The 16,817-nt window shown below is 41.4% G+C and overlaps 1 protein-coding gene across 1 annotated transcript; it reads left to right on the forward strand.

Annotated features, from left to right (window-relative positions):
• The first annotated feature begins 494 nt into the window (after positions 1 to 494).
• On the forward strand, positions 495 to 16,010 carry arhgap30 (Rho GTPase activating protein 30). Its single transcript, XM_086076374.1, has 13 exons — positions 495 to 533; positions 4,363 to 4,569; positions 4,638 to 4,740; positions 4,814 to 4,958; positions 6,936 to 7,018; positions 7,088 to 7,195; positions 7,276 to 7,557; positions 7,661 to 7,758; positions 9,055 to 9,126; positions 9,229 to 9,840; positions 9,907 to 10,061; positions 11,166 to 11,746; positions 13,001 to 16,010. Exons 2-13 carry the CDS (start codon positions 4,482 to 4,484, stop codon positions 15,408 to 15,410), a joined length of 4,737 nt encoding a protein of 1,578 aa, XP_085932500.1. The 5' UTR covers positions 495 to 533; positions 4,363 to 4,481; the 3' UTR covers positions 15,411 to 16,010.
• Positions 16,011 to 16,817: the final 807 nt, after the last annotated feature.

Raw genomic sequence — 16,817 nt, forward strand, 5'->3', positions numbered from 1 at the left:
GAAATCCTTATCCAGGCTTGAAACACAAATTTCAAAACACTGACTTAAGTGACCCACCCTTGAGCCACTAATTGAATCCCTAACCCAGGCTTGATACCATAATGCCATTTTGAAATCTTTATTTGAAACCCAATCCCAGGCTTGAACCCCCTAACCTTGCCTTTCAACTTCTCAAATTACATTCACATATGACAGAATCAATGATGTGATATTTTAGTGGCAAAAACAAACTACAAAAAGTCTCCAGGTCAAAAAGCAAAAAAAAAATTTTTCTTTGAAATAACAAAGATTCTCCTTGAGTTCCCTTTCAGTGTCAATAAAACTCTGGCTGGGACCCAACTTGGACGTTGTGCAAGTGTCTCGAAATGTCCACGGAAGGGAAGCGGGCGCCATGAAGAAGAAGCAGCGGCAGCCGAGTCTCTCGGCCAATCAGAAGAGTTCACAGCCGCGGCGACGTTCAGGAAGTGAACAGAGGGGAAGTTTGGTGGTTTTTCTTGCGTCACTTGCGCTTTGTGTGCAGATGCAGAGTGAAGGTAGGACAGCAATTTTCTGTCACTTTTTTACAACAAAACAAAATCTCGACTCTGTGGATGTTCTTACGACCCGGACTGAAGCGAGCAGGTGTCGTGATATTACGGGGGGGAGGACTTGATGGAAGGTTTGACTTGACTAACTTCAGCTTTTTAGCACTTCCGCTGCGTCGACAGAGAGGCCTGCTGTCATCCGTGAGATTGTCGGATGGCGGCCGGGGGTTCACTCAGGTCAAGTACCTGGTCTTTGGTTTTGGCTGGTTTAAGGGACTCCGGTCCGTAAGACAGCGATGGATTGGTATTGCTGACTTGAGTCGGACTGGCAAGGGTGTGGCCTTTTGCAAAATAAATCAAGTGCATCAGTTAAAAGGGGGGTGGGGGGGAGTGGTGAACCGCAAATGCACAATGACAGGTCTTTGCACGCTTTTTAGTGCCAGGGACCATTCATAGGAGAGACGTTTTCCAAAGACCACTTGCTAATCCTAACCCTACTTACAGTAAACTGACTTATTTTTGAGAGGAAAAAAATATATTCATTTATTTGTTACTCCTGTTCTATTCAATTATTTTCAAAAATGTACCCCTAATGCAATGAGTCTCAGTGTTGTTCAAGTACTATTGGTATGCAGGCTCCCTCTAGTGGTGTACAAAATAATTGCATAACGTTAGCTTGGTTTTTAAAAACTTACATAGTTTTTTTTAAAGTACAAAACAATTGTTTTCAAACATTTATTGAAGTACATGGCTCAGTGGTAGGGTGGTTGTCTCCCAACCCAGAGGTTGTGAGTTCCATCCCGTCCATTGTAAGTTGTAACCAATTGTCCTTGAGCAAGATACTGAACGGCCAGTTGCTCCTGATGCAGTAGGTGAATGTGAAGTCAGTGTGAAACGCTTTTGAGTGCCTCAATATGTGGAAAAGCAAGTGTAAAGCCATTTGCAAGTTTTATTTTATTTGATTAAATGTACTTTTTGGGAATAAAATCTTGGAACATTTAGGCTGGACTGTATTTTAATATAGATCATAAGGATGATACTTTGAGAGCTTTTATGATTTATCTATTTGGCGCAGTGATAATTTCGTTGCCGAAAAATTTTCAGCATATTTTTCGTCACCAAACATTTTTCCAGCCGAAAAATTAAATGAAAACTCAAATAGAAGCCATTCATTGAGACGATAACTAAAATTGAGTGACAATTTCGTCAATGACTAAAACGAAAATGAAAACAACACAGCAGGGTTATTATAATTTTGGAATTTTCATTTTACTTAATTTGTATTTTGTTTTGAGTTTTGTTTTTTACATTTAGTTAGTTTTAATATTTTTTTAGTCTTAGTTATTTAATAAATGCTTTTTTATTAGTCTTAGTTATTTAATAAATGGCGAGTTTTAGATTAGTTTTAGTTAGTTTCAGTATTAATTGAAGTTAAAAAAAAAAATTATTACTTACTACGCGCAATATTTAAAAAACACCATGGGAGCGACGTCATCAGAAGGTGCTTTTCTATTGGCTGCTGCTAGATGATGTCACTTCTGTGTGACACACTTTCAAACGTCCTTATTCCGGTTAATGTCAAAAGAAATCACATTCAAAATCATCCCCAAAGGCCTCATGCATTAAATGAATTACCAAAAACTAAATGAAAGGACATATTTGCTATAATTATAGTTAGTTGTAGTTAGTTCGTTTTACCGGTAATTTTATTTCATTTTTGTTTTAATTTTTTTGTTAGTTTTAGTTAACTAAAATAACCATGCAACAAACACAGTGACGAAAATTCACACAATCCAATCAGAAGAAATGAAACGCGGGTGGGAGAAAAGAAACACTCATTCCTTGTGCAGCTGTAAGATTCATCGCAAGCGTTTATGCCTTTTTTTATTTAGGTGAAAACTAAGTTATATCATTGTCAGTTTAACATGTTTCATTGAAACAATAAAGACACAGTTGTATTAAATGTGTCTTGCGTGTTAAACTACAGTTACAAATAGGTGTGTTATAATTTTCTGTATAAAAATTGAAATGTATGCTGAAGAAATATCGACTAAACTGTCAATTTAGTCAACTAAAATTGCTCTTTTTTCTAAAATTGGATTCAAACTAAAATACAAACAGATGACTAAATTATGACTAAAACTTTAAATAAATTTGACTCAAAAGACTACAATGCTCCCAAAGCTTATTTATTTTATTTTATTTATTTATTTTTTACTGCACAAAAGTTTAGGTTATATGATTTTTTTTTAAAGTTGTACGAATAAAGTAAAAAAAGAAAAAGGACTATATTTTGAAAAAATATTTATATATTTTTATTCTTGGGGAAAAAAAGGAGCCAATCTAGTCCCTATCCTGGGCATCCATTGTCATCTGTTCCAGCCCCTCAAAAAACCAAAACATTTTTGCTACATTTTTGACAAAGAAATATAGCACTGTGATGTAGAATATAAATAAAGATAAGTTTCCCTGATTTTTGTGTTTATAAGTATATTTTGGGGGAAAGATGAATATTCAATTTTGTTTAATATTAGGGATGGACGAGTACCGATACCAGAAATCGATATTGAGCAGATACCAGACCTTATTTCAAGGTATCTGTACTCACGATGGCAGCCAATACCGTTTTACCTTCAGGACCAAGAAATTACAAATTGTAAGAATGGAAAATTTCCATTCATTTCATGCAATTTTAAGGCAAAATGCTATATTAGGACATTCAATTTAGGTAATTCTTTAAAAGTAACAGTCATTGGGGTTTTTTAGGGAAATTTTAGGTATCATAAGCACTAGTGGTATCGATACTTGGTATCGGTGACTACCCAAGAGTAAATAAAATAACATGAATGTGAAGAAATTAACTGATTTTATTAAGCGTAAGCGAAAGCCACACGCACACACAGTGTAGTACATTTTTGTGTTATGGGCTTTTAAGGGGTGTGGCTTAGTGAGTGACATCATGAGCCTGGAGTCAGTTTATGATGCGGTTTGCTCAGTTACCATCTCCTCTGTGCCTCTTGTGAGTGTTTTCATTTTGCATTTGGGCATTTGTGTGGTTAAATAAATGGCTGACTGCTGCTCTCCTTTTTTTTTTTTTTTTCTTTTTTTTTAATTATGCCTTCTTGTAAGTCAATCTTGGCTCGCAACACAAAGCAAGAACATCGAGCAAGTGACCACTTGTTACCTAGAAAACTATTGTATTGTAAGACCATTTAACTCATTCACTGCCATTGACGGCTATAAACGTCAACAATTAATTTGAACTATTTCTATAAGTTTAATTTTTTTTTCCACTTTTGTTAACAAGAGTATGAAAACCTAGAATTTTTTTATTGTATATTTAGAACAGATAGGAAATTTGTGATTGATCGCAAGTTAACTCGTGAAGTCATGCGATGAATTACGATTAAAAACTTTAATCGCCTGACGCCCTGAATTTTTTATCTTTTCTTTTTTTTTTTTTTTTATCCACTGCCATTGACGGCTATAAACATCAAAATTTCATTTGAACTATTTCTGTTAGTTTAACATTTTCCCCCACTTTTGTTAACAAGAATATGAAAACCTAGAATTTTTTTATTGTACATTTAAACCGATATAAAATTTGTGATTAATCGTGAGTTAACTAGTGCGATTAATTAAAATAAAAAATCGCCTCTTGCCCCTAATTTTTATTAATCTTTTTTTTTTTAATGAATTTATGGCAGTGAATGAGTTAAAGTGAACGGAAAATTTTCTGCCAAAATGATGATGAAATGAATTTTGCAAGAAACTCTACTTCATAGAGACTATTTGCTTTAGTGGGCGTACCTTTCATGCTCCTTATTTGTACTTCTAGACCCGAGTAGATCAAAACCACAATGTCCCTGCACTGAGGACAAGGCCTCAATTCGCTTGAGAGTCCCGTCGTATCCGGTCCAACAAAACGGGGCTGGACTGGCGGACAGTTGAGAAGCCATGAGGAGAGTCCGCAGAAAAGGGGCCTCCAAAGACAAGGTGTTTGGTTGTGATCTTCTCGAGCACCTCAACGCCACCGGCCAGGACGGTACGATGGGGGTCCTGGTCCACAAAACACTCTGAACTCACAACTTTTATGGAGGTTTTCCTCTGCAGTCCCTCAGGTGTTGCGGTGCTGCAGCCAGTTTGTGGAGGAACATGGCGTGGTGGACGGAATCTACAGGTTGTCCGGCGTTTCATCCAACATCCAGAAGCTCAGGTGAGCCGTTCTCACGCCCCTGCCTGTGGACACACCCTGCATCGCAATTGTGACCCTTCTCATCAAAAAACAGGAGCGAGTTCGAGAGCGAGGGGACCCCGGACCTCAGCAAGGAAGTGTACCTGCAGGACATCCACTGCGTCAGCTCCCTGTGCAAAGCGTACTTCCGGGAGCTGCCCAACCCGCTGCTCACGTACCAACTTTATGACAAGTTTGCCGTTGAGTAGCATCCCACACTCTACACCAGAAATTACCAACCTTTTATTGAGCACACATTTTAAGTTGGAAAAATCCAAATGGCTCCAGAAGAAGATTTGACAGGCCAACGTCCTAAAACTCTAGCCCTTCAGACCAATCAATCCTTTTAGTCATTTATCACCTGCAAAATTACAGTAATGCCACCTCTTAACGCAGAGGTTACGTTAGAGACCACCACCATAGTAAGTCAAATTCCGCAATGTTGAAACAACCCAGTGAAATCAAGTACAGTATCACACCCATCACATTTCTGCAGATACAGTTGAACCTCGGAGGCTTCAACCCAAAAATCGGAGTAAAAAAATGCCGATAATGAGTTTGAACTCATTTTCGGAGTTCGAACACCCAAGCTAAGCGGAACGTACCTTGAAAACGGGTAAACAAGCGAAGCCGAGCAATACCGAATTCTCACGTTGCGGTAGTTGAGACGACGCACTGCTCATTTTCAGTCAGATCGTGAATACTACCTCAGGTCCACACTCGCGAGTGCATTTAGATTTTTCCACGACAATTTTCTTTGCCATGGGCCCAAAGAAAGACAGCAGTGTCAGTGGCAGCAAAGAAAAACATACAGTGCTACGAACCACAGTGTGCCTGACGTTAAACAACCGCTTAGTAGTCTTAACAATATGCCCAATGTAAAATACACAAACTCAGATGCCATCACACCACAACAGGTAAGGTAAGGTAGTTTTATTGTTTAAATACTGTACTATACTGTAAATGTAAAAAAAAAAAAACATACATAGAAATTAAAATTGGAATTTTCTGTTTTTGGAGCTTGGGAACGGATTCATTGCATTTACATTATTTCCTAAGGGAAAGAATGTTTCGGAGGTTGAACAATCCGGACTTTGAACACTTCGCAGGAACGAATTATGCTCAAACTCCGAGGTACCACTGTATTTAATTATAACAATGAAAATTAAATTAGTCCGTTTACAGCTTATCAAAAAGTGGAAATGTATTCTCAAAATACTGCCACTCACTTTTGTTGCCAGGGACTTCGCTATTCATGGCTGTATTTCTAGTTATTTTACAGGACCAATACACTGCCTACTTTTCTTTGTGTCAAAGTGTCATCTCTAGTGTTGTCCTATTAAAAGATTAAATCTCACAAGGCATTTTTTATAGCATTTATGGTACTTCATTTTTAAAAGTATTTAAACACACAAATAATGCAAATACATTTAAACACGTCATTTATTGAGAGTTCAACAGCAATGGACAAACAAAAATATTGTACCAATCCATCGGTGTTTACACTAGTGCTGTAAACAATTCCGTTTTTTCCCCCATACTTTATTCATAATATGACAATATACATCAATAATCATGCCGAGATATAGTTGTTATAAAATGAACCTATTAATGTTGCTATGCGTAGCGTTTAAGAGCAAGATCACAAAAGATACTGACTACTACATTGTAAAACCAGACTGACGTTCCTGCTCTTCTTCTGCTTTTAAATTTACACTTCAGGGTAATTTGTGTGACACCATCTAGTGGTCAAGAATAGAGTTACACCCAGAATTCCTGCTCTTCTTCTGCTTTTAAATGTACACTTCAAAGTAAGTTGTGTAGCATCATCTAGTGGTTAAGAGTGGAATTACATCCAGAACAGACGAGATTTACAACAACATAAAAGTTATTAGCAGTACCCTGTACACAAAAAAAATCGCAAAATAATAAACACAAAAAAATGGACCATGAACCTGGAACCCGCAATTGACTCGACATGATAAATGGGAGTTTCTGTGACAAATGCTGTCAAACTTGCAATTTGGGTCAGATACAAATTGAAGTAAAAAAGAAAAGGAAAAAAAAAACCAGGAGTGACTAGAAAGGATACAACAACCACAAAAATTCTGATGATATCTTTCCATCCACGCAGCTAGTAAGAACACTTCTTAGAACATTACTTGTACCTGCTGCAGGAGGCTGTGGCCATCCAGCTGGAGGAGGAGCGACTGGTGAAAATCCGAGACGTCCTGAAGGAACTTCCGCCGCCGCATTACAGGTTTGTTTCGACACGTATCGTTCCGCTCGCACCGACTGCCCCTGAACGTCTTTGCCTGACTCCCTTCAGAACTCTGGAGTTTCTGATGTGCCACCTCGTCAAAATGGCCTCGCACTCGCCAGAGACCAGCATGCACGCCAGGAACTTGGCCATCGTCTGGGCGCCCAATCTGCTCCGGTGTGGACGCCGTGCTTCTTCGTCTTCATCCCTACACGGACACTTGGAATTCAAATCATCTGTTAAATGTGTTCTTTAAGGTCAAAGGACATCGAGGTGTCCGGTTTCAATGGCACCGCCGCCTTCATGGAGGTCAGGGTGCAGTCCATTGTCGTGGAGTTCATCCTCACACACGTCCCTCAGCTGTTTCCCTCAGGCGTCACGCACACCAGGAGAAAGTCTCTTCCCTCCCCGACGGCCATCTCCGGCCAGGAGGAACCCTTCTTCAAGACTCCGCCTTCGGCAAACTTTGGACACATCAGTCCAGGGGACGGTCCAATTCCGATGAGACCTTACCACGCCATTATTGAAGGCACTGATAAGTGAGTAGACTTTAAAAATGTTTTCTCATAGTTGCTTGGGAACTGCTCAGACATCCGGTGAGCTTCTGGTGTTTGGGTTCTTCTGACATTTTGTTCACCTCAGGAGGAAGGGCTCATTCAAAGGAAGGAAGTGGATGTCTATTTTCAATATCGGCAGTCGCTTCCACGATCCGAGAAGGCGGCATAAGCATTCGGCGAAAGGTATGCTAAGTAGAACCATCGATGCACTTACTTCAGTTTTGACTTTTGGGTTGAAAGCAGGATGCCAACAATCCGGTCAAATTGATGTGCGTGGTCACGTAGTCCGTGATTGCGTTTTGAATTAGAGCACAACTCAATTAGGATGGTCGCCATAATCAAAAGAACAAGGAGAAAAGTTTACAACCGTAAGACACCACACAAGCTAACAGTTAGCCTAGCTTCTTCTCGTTCTTCTTCTACTACTTTTTCTTCTTTGATTTCCATCATTCTGGATGCACTTTGCCTCCATGCTGCCTTGCACGTCAGGACCAAACATCTAATTATGCCACAAAATGAACTTTGAAGTGATGGAATTGAAAGTGTCTCTCTCCAAGGGCCAGGAAAATAGAAGTTGGTAAGGGCCCCTTTGAATGCTGAAGGTGGGCCGCAAATGGCCCCCGGGCCATAGTTTGAACACCCCTGTGTTAGTGGAAGAGGCAAGCAAACATTACTGAATTCAAGAAAATAAATTCATTAGGGGTGGGAATCTTTGAACGTCTCATGATTCGATTCAATTACGATTTGTGGGTGTGCAATTCGATTCAGAATCATTTTTTGATTCAAAATTATTTGTTTGACAATGATTTTTGCTTCATTTTATAGATGTTCAAGGAATTGTAATGATTTACTCCAGTCTGACTTGCTAATGCTAATTAGTGCGCTACTCGGGGCACTTTTATAACTCAAAAGAACGGCTCCACGCTGCAAAAAAAAAAAAAAAACCTTGATTGTGACTTTTTCCTTCTACTCTCTAATGTGGCTACAACTTACCAGTGTATCAGACTGCGTGGAACCACACTGCCCCTAAGTGGCCAAATCGGGTACAACATGAACAGTGCTCCCAATAGAGGCACACACAAACAAAGGGAAGACAGTATAAAATAATTTAGATAAAATAGATTTTGGGACATTTAAAATAGATTCAGAATTGTACTAAATGAGAATCACGATTCTTATGAGAATAGTTTTTTTGGCACACCCCTAAAATTCATCACTTGTTTGATTTAACTTGCCCGGAATGCAATGCAATTAATTGATAATGGCACACTCAAAGAACTGCTCTTGGGGAGCCACCCATTAATCGCATTGCTGAATAGACCATACGTCATGATAATTCTTGTTTCTGGGATTTCAAAAATGTTTATACGAGCAGAAGAGATCATGTGATCACGGTTTGTCTACCCTGCTTTACTAATCCTAATGGACAAATGGATCTTATGCCAACGTTCTAATTAATGCTTTATTTTTTGTGTATAGAGAAGGACAGACCGGCGTTGCGTCCAGCTCGAAGCATGGACTCCCTCAGCATTCCGTCATATTCAAATGAAGGTGCTCCTCTTTTCACCATCATCATCATCATCACGATTATCATCTTACTGAGAGATTCAGAAACCTCAAATTGTGGATCTATCATTGTTGCTTTTATTCCAGATTCTATACGTCCTCTGCAGACGTCTCGCTCCGCCAAAATGTCCGGCTTGGAACTTACAGCGTCGCCTAGCCCGTTAGGCGGAAGCGAATATGCCGTGACCTACCGCAGGGGGACGGGACTTGTGAGCGGGGGTACTCAGGGCTTCTACACGGCCCTTGACCCCGAAGGCTTGGGAGGTACGGACGGCGACTCTGTCCAATCCAGATCGCCGGGGCTCTCCACGAAGGCGGGTCGGAGAGCGGCCATGCACATCACCGGGCCCACCTTGGTCACGGTGCCGCTGCACATCACTTCCAACTTGGCTATGGGCCTTCTGCAGGGAGGCGGGAGTGACCGGGTGGTCCACCGTGGCAGGGATAAAGACGGGGGTGATAAGGAGGGAGGCAACAACGTGGAGAGGAAGGACAGTAAAATAATGGAAATGAAAGTTGAAGGAGTTAGGGCCGCTAAAGAAGAGACGAAAGAGGTGACACACAGGAAGGAAATCATCCTGGATGAAGATGCAAATACGTTAGTTGACAAGGAGGAAGAGGACAAGAACAAGGAATCCGTTAGGGAAGAATGTAGATCGACGCCAGAGGCAAAAGAAACATCTGCGGATGTCTACGAAGGTAATGTCCAAATAGCGTATGATGACGCAAGCTAGCTCGCCCCTAATTCAAACATTTCAATTGCAGAAATGCAAGGAGGACCATCAGCCAAATGCGAGGACAACAATCTGTTTGACTCTTCAGATGTCCTCAACTCCACCGAGGATGACCACGAGCTGTCGGGTTACGTTCAAGACAACTTTGAATTCCTGGATCACATGGACTGCAGCGTCTCCTGTCAGGTATTTGTTTGTTTTTTTATTGTACGAGTGCGGTTCATATCACGTTTAAAGTAACATTTCCTGAAGATGTTTATTGTGTAACTTCCTTGAAGACTTGTGTTTTAAGACTAAATGGTTTAGTTGGACTAGACTTTAGCTAAAAGACCAAGGTCTTGTTCAAGACTTGGACCAAAACACAATGTGTATTTCCTGTTTGACACTGGGGCTGAATGACCAAATCCTAAACGATTTAGGTTTACCTTTGACCCAAATAAAAGCCCCCAAAAGACCCAGGTCTTCCTAAAACTTGGATCAAAGACTAAAGTCTTGTATCAAGAAACATACTATTGGTCTCACTTGAGACTTAGACAGAAATACCAAAGCTGTGTTTGAGACTCGGACCAAAAAACAATGATCTTGCTTAAAACTTATACAAAAAGACCTTGGCCTTGTTTGAGACTTGGACACTTAAAGACCGAGGTCAATATTTGTCTAGACGAAAAGGATTAAAAGAACAAAGTTTTGTTGACGACTTGGACACTAAGACTGAAGTCTTACTGAACTCTTAGATCAAAGGACCAAAGTCTTGACAAAGACTTGGACAGTCAGACATAGGCTGCCTTGTTCAAGATTTGCACTGACAAAGGTTTTGCTTGAAGACTTGGACAATAAGACCTAGAATTTGTTTGAGACTTGGATCAAATGACCTATGCTTCACTTAAAGATCTCGGTCAATATTTGTCTAAACGAATAGGATTAAAAGAACAAAGTTCTGCAAAGGACTTGGACACTAAGACTGAAGTTTTACTGAACTCTTAGATCAAAAGACCAAGGTCTTGTTTGAGACTTGGACAGTCAGACATAGGTTGCCTTGTTCAAGATTTGCATGGACAAAGGTTTTGCTTGAAGACTTAGAAAGTAAGACCTAGACTTTGTTTGAGTCTTGGACCTGCAGATGACCCTTTGGCCAACATAATTGGACCAAAAGACCAAGGTTTTGCCAAAAACTTAGACTGGCAAAATTTTATCTGAACCATGACTGGTCAGCAAACAGTCCAGGGTGTATCCCGTCTGGAATACATTATAAGTTCCCCAAATGTCAGCTCGTTGAAACTTACTTTTCAGATTCCTCTCCACTTCCTGCAAGACTGTGCCTCCCAAGTGAACGAATTCTCCGTTGAGCCCCCCGGACATTCGGACGACGAGTACGAACTCATGGAGCAACCGTTTCATCACGCCACGGGGCCCGACATCAGGTTAAGCGTAAGCTCCGAGAAGAGCATCCAAAGCCAGCCGAGGCTCCAGCGGCCGCACAGCGTAGACTCCAATGAGCGGTACGCGAAATCCCTCAGCTTGCCTCACATGACTTCGCCCGTGTGTGAACCGGGGGAGTGTTGCTATGACGACGAAGACGACACCGCAGATGACACACCTGACTGCTCTAGCAGTGACGAAGACGGCAGCTTGTTCGCTAAGAGCCTCCCTGCGGACTTTTTTCTAAGCAACATGTGTGATCTGGAACCGGAGAACTTGCCAACCTGCGCTGCTGATGCTCCGAGGGAACAGTCATGTGAAGCAACGGAGTTCAAACCTGAGAACTCCTCTGGTAAACAAAATCAGAGCCAGGATGACGTGGACGGACTAGAAGAGGTGATATCACGAAATGAACAGCGAATCGACCACCAGGAAGAGGACGACAATCAAAGGTGAAAAAGGATTTGGCTTAAAAATTTGCGTTTGAGATATAAAAAACTTTATGATCCTTACTAAAACAATAACTTAGTGACCTAAAAGGGCGTTCAGTAGACAAATGAAAACAACTAACTCCAGATGATCTAAATCAGGGATGTCAAAACATGCAGCCTTGGGGCCAGAACCCGACCATCAGCGGGTCCAATCTGGCCCGTGAGGACAGGACACAAATGGCAGTTTTTCACTAAAACTATCAACTATTGTTGCTAATTGTGTCTACTGGAGGGTGTACTAACGACCACTTAAAATGACATTCTGAAATTTGACTGTTAGGCAAAAACCTTTGTGCTAACTTTTGTTAAGAAATTTCAGATTACTCTGCAATAAGATAATGTGAATAATTTCAGAATGTACATGTAAATATTTTCACCAAAAACAAAACTGAAGTAATTTGTCGTAAGCTCACTTGAAATTTGGGTGAAAGCGCATTGGGTGAATTAAAATGAGTTTGACACCTCTGATATAAATCCTCACTAGGTTGTGTTTTAGCCATGCCCTGCATATTGGTTAAAGTGGGTTACACATTTTTTTTTAAAGGCACTTAAAAGATTTTTGAAATGTAAGAGATCTAAAACATGACAAGAAAAAAAATCTATGTGCTTCTGGTGTAGTGTGCTTGAGGTGACGAACATAACAAATGAAGTCTCCTCCCCAAGTCAGATGTCTGGTAGTACCAAGACTGACCTGTGAGAGGCAGCCTGGTGCCACAAGCCATGCAGGCTGCAAGAAAAATAAGTAGAAGAAAGATGAATACAGTAATATAGGTGGAAATGAAAGACACTAAGCTAAAAGTTAGCTTGTTTCGTAACTACCTTGTGGTTTTAAACACTTCTCCTTATCAGCTTTATATGACTTGTGGTGAATGACTCGTGAGGTACATTACACTAAGAATCAGTTTCTCCTTTACTTGTGATCGGCGCCAGCGCATCAGCTAGCGAGCAATTGTTGGCCCTGACCATTTTCCAAGATGATCAGGGCGAAAAAATATAAAATCACTGTTGACACCCAACACACCCAATTACCCTATATACACCCATGATGAACTTTTAGAATCAACCTATAATCTGGCATTTTCTCATTTTGATTGCAAGAGAGGGTAAATGCTCAATCTTGGCCCAATGGTCTGGAAAATTTTTACACACGACTTGTTTTTGAGTTTATCTGTAAAGTGAGAAGAAACTTAACCCTTAACTGATTTCTTTGTGCAGAAATGAAGATCTAAGAATCCAGAAAGTTGGTCCAGAACCTCTACCCTTAGAAATGCCATCACATGATTGTGTGGACTTGCAAGAGCACACGGATGAATCAAGTGTGAAGGCTGTTGTAGATGTAGAAGTTGACAAGATAAGACGGCAAGATGGAGAAGGAGCCCATCACTTTTCTGTCTCTGAGTGTGCTAAGAAAGAAACTTCCCCGGTAGAGGAGTTTTGTGATGTTTCTGAGGACCCTACACAAGAGTTCGGGGAGGACCAGGATGGTGATGATGAGAGTAAACTGACTGAGGATGCGAAACCTGAAACTAAAATGAATATGCCGGAAGATCTCTCAACAGAAGACGGTGAGGTACCAAGATCGGGAAAGACACAGGAGGGAAGCTTAGAAATGGAGGACGCCTTTGCAAAAATCTGGGACGATCTTGAGGAGGTTGTTTGTGAAGTGATAGAGGATGAGGAAAGAAAGACAATGGAGGTCAGAGATAGCAGAGAGGCCAACGAGATAGAGACAACTGCAGGAAAGAGCCTAGAGGAAACAGACATCAATTTACCAGCGAGATGTGACCGAGAAGGAGCGGTTCTGGGAAAGTTGGTGCCCAAAGAAGACGAAGCAATCCTGGAGGAAGTGACAGTGATGCTAAATCGTGGCGCACCCCTGAAAGAGGTCATATCTGATGAGTCTGGAGGAGGGATGAATTTTAAGGACCAAGGGCCTGAAAGGTCTGAACAAGAAGGAGAGGTTACAGAATTGTTGGTATTCAATGAAGGCAAACCCATCCGTGAGAAAGTGACAATGACACCAAGTCTTACAGATAAACCCCTGAAAGAGGTCTGTTCTGACGTTCTGGAGTCTGGAGAATGTGGGAGGTTTGAGAATCAAGGACCAGAGAGGAGTAAACAAGAAGGTACCGTTACGGAAAAGTTGTTGCCCAAAGAAGACACACCCATTTGCGAAGAAGGGACAGTGACACCAGCTCCTAGGGATAACCCCCTGAGAGAGGTCATGTCTGTCATTCTGGAGTCTAGCGAAGATGTGAGGTTTGAGGAGCATGGACCAGATGGCTGTGAACAAGAAAGAGAGGTTACAGAATTGTTTGTACCCAACGAAGGTAAACCGATCTTGGAGAAAGTGACAGTGACACCAAATCTTAGACATACACCCCTGAAAGAGGTCAGGTGTGATGTTCTGGAGTCTGGAGAATGCGGGAGGTTTGAGAAGCAAGAACCAGAAAGGTCTAAACAAGAGGATACCATTATGAAGAAGTTGGTGTCCAAAGAAGAAAAACCCATTTGTGAGGAAGGGACAGTGACACCAACTCCGAGGGATAAACCCCCGAAAGAGGTCATGTCTGTCATTCTAGAGTCCGGAGAAGATGTTGAGGAGCATGGAGAAGGGAGGTTTGAGCAAGAAAGAGAGATTACAGAATTGTTTGTACCCAATAAAGGCAAACCTATCTTGCAGAAGGTGACAGAGACACCAAGTCTTAGAGATACACCCCTAAAAGAGGTCAGATGTAACGTTCCAGAGTCCAGAGACGATGCTCGGTTTGAGGAACGAGGACCAGTAAAGTCTAAACAAGAGGGTATCGTTGTGAAAAAGCTGTGCCCCAAAGAAGAAAACTCCATTTGTGAGGAAGGGACAATGACACCAAGTCTTAGAGAAAGCGCCCTGAAAGAGGTCAGGTCTGAGATTCCAGAGTGCAGAGACGGCGCGAGATTTGTGGTGCGAGGACTAGAGAGGCGTGAACATGAAAGCGCAACTACGGAAAAGTTGGTTTCCAAAGAAGACAAACCCATTTGCGAGGAAGTGACAGGAAGTCTTGGAGATACACCCCTGAAAGAGGTCAGGTCTGACATTCCAGAGTCCAAACACGGTGTACGGTTTGAGGAACGAGGACCAGAGAGGTGTGAACACGAAGGCGTGGTTATAAAAAAGGTTTTGCCCAAAGAAAACAAACCCATTTATGAGGAAGTGACAGTGCCACCAAGTCTTAGATCTGACCTCTTTCAGGGGTGCATCTCTGACGTTCCAGAGTCCAGAGGCGGTATGAGGTCCGAGGACCGAGGAGTAGGAAGGAAGCTGATCGTCTCGAAACTGCCCAAAGTTTACCAAGTGAAAGCAGTGCCAGTGGTGCCACCCAAGCCCCAACACTGCAAGCTAGCTGCCCGGAACCTGCGCCAACAGCAGCAGCAGCAGCAGCAGCAGCAGCAGCAGCAGCAGCAGCAGCAGCAGCAGCGAGAGAGGAGGGACGCCGACACGCCGGATGATGTCACCTGCGGCAGGGACACGTCCCAGAACAGCCCTCTCAGCATGTGCTTCGACGAGGCCGTTGCCATGGCCACCATGAGGCGAGAAAAGGAGCGCGAATGTGAGCGGGAACGGCAACGTGATTGGGTGGCGTGAAGTCCAGTGACGGTCCAAAGGTGCACGAGTCACAAAAAGTTTGCGATATTGGACTTCCGCGTGAAATTTAAAGATCAACCAAGATTTTAAAATGACCTTTTCAAGTGAATTTGGCTTGACTTTCTAAACTGGCCAGTGTTTTAGCACTTTTTGCGCAATTTGCAAGGACAAGGACCTGAATGGCAAAATTCACAACAGGTATTTGATTCCTGAAAATTTCCAAGGACCTCCAGAAGAACAGTCGGGTATGTGCATTCAGAAGTTTTGAGAAGGGGAAATCAAATTCACGTCGGTGATCATCGAAGGTATTTAGATAATATTTGTATTTTAAAGTATTTGGACATTTCATTAAGCCAAGTACCTTCAGATATCTTTTTTTTTTTTCTCCGTTTTGTTGTCTTGGCTACAAATTGTGCATGCTTCTGTCTGCTATCTATCCATGTATATGTACAGGTTTTTTTTAAGGAAACAAATATGAATTAAACCTTTCTTCTATTACTTGTATACTTTAAAAAATATATATTTGTGTCTGCTTTACTTATTTTAAAAAAATTATGGTGTCAATTACCACCTGCCATTCTATTTATTTTTTGTGTGGTAGGTAATTTACAGTCTAAAATTTGTTTTAAAAAGTGTCTATTGCGGTCTGCAATAATTTAAAATGTTTTAAAAATATTTGAAGGTTTCCCTTACCGTTTATCACATAGTCGGAAGCGCAAGTACTAAGTAGAGTACACATAGTAGTAGTAGTAGTAGAGTTCACACAGTACTACAAGTACCACACGTCGCAAACCGGAACCGGAAACAGGGCTGATGTGTGAAAACTCGGCAGTCGGAAATCCCGCCTCCTCCGTGGCATATACCCCATAAAACATCCAGAATCTCAATCTTGAGGCGTATTTCGCTGTACGCACGACTTCGCACAGTGAGGCCAGAGGTGAAGTTTTCAAACATTTCTCTGACAGTGGAGCATTTTAAGATTTGTTCTGTAGCTATTAACATTATAAAATGGTTCTAACGTCTCATGAATAAAAATTAGAGACGTAGGGCTGGACAGAACCTGCAAAATCCAGTGCCCGCCGGAGTCTTGTCAACAGACGCAATTCAATGGAACGCCCTGGTAACGGGTAACTCAAGCCGCGCTGCGACATCATTTCCTGTCTGCAGCTGATAATGATTTCACCCAACATGGTTCCCCTTATGTTAATTGTTTGTTCTTATTCCACACAAACACTCTAACTTGGTCTACTATGATTTTATTCTTATTTAAGGGGCAGTTACCATCTTCCTTTTTAAAATTTCTACAAATAAATAAAAGGTAAAAGCGTTAAGATTTCTGTACAAATTAGTTATAGTTGAAAACCCTTCTCTGCACGTTAAATACATTTAAAACATTTTTTTATTCTG

This window comes from Leptonotus elevatus, chromosome 1 (genome assembly GCF_054856555.1).
Source record: "Leptonotus elevatus isolate MCC_2025b chromosome 1, RoL_Lele_1.0, whole genome shotgun sequence".
Taxonomy (NCBI): Eukaryota; Metazoa; Chordata; class Actinopteri; order Syngnathiformes; family Syngnathidae; genus Leptonotus; species Leptonotus elevatus.

Excerpts from the sequence above, each read along its gene's own strand:
- arhgap30 (XM_086076374.1), top strand. The coding sequence starts at position 4,482 with ATGAGGAGAGTCCGCAGAAAAGGGGCCTCCAAAGACAAGGTGTTTGGT. Across the intron at positions 7,196-7,275 it reads TGGGCGCCCAATCTGCTCCG|GTCAAAGGACATCGAGGTGT; the intron begins GTGTGGACGCCG and ends GTGTTCTTTAAG. Across the intron at positions 11,747-13,000 it reads GAAGAGGACGACAATCAAAG|AAATGAAGATCTAAGAATCC; the intron begins GTGAAAAAGGAT and ends TTCTTTGTGCAG.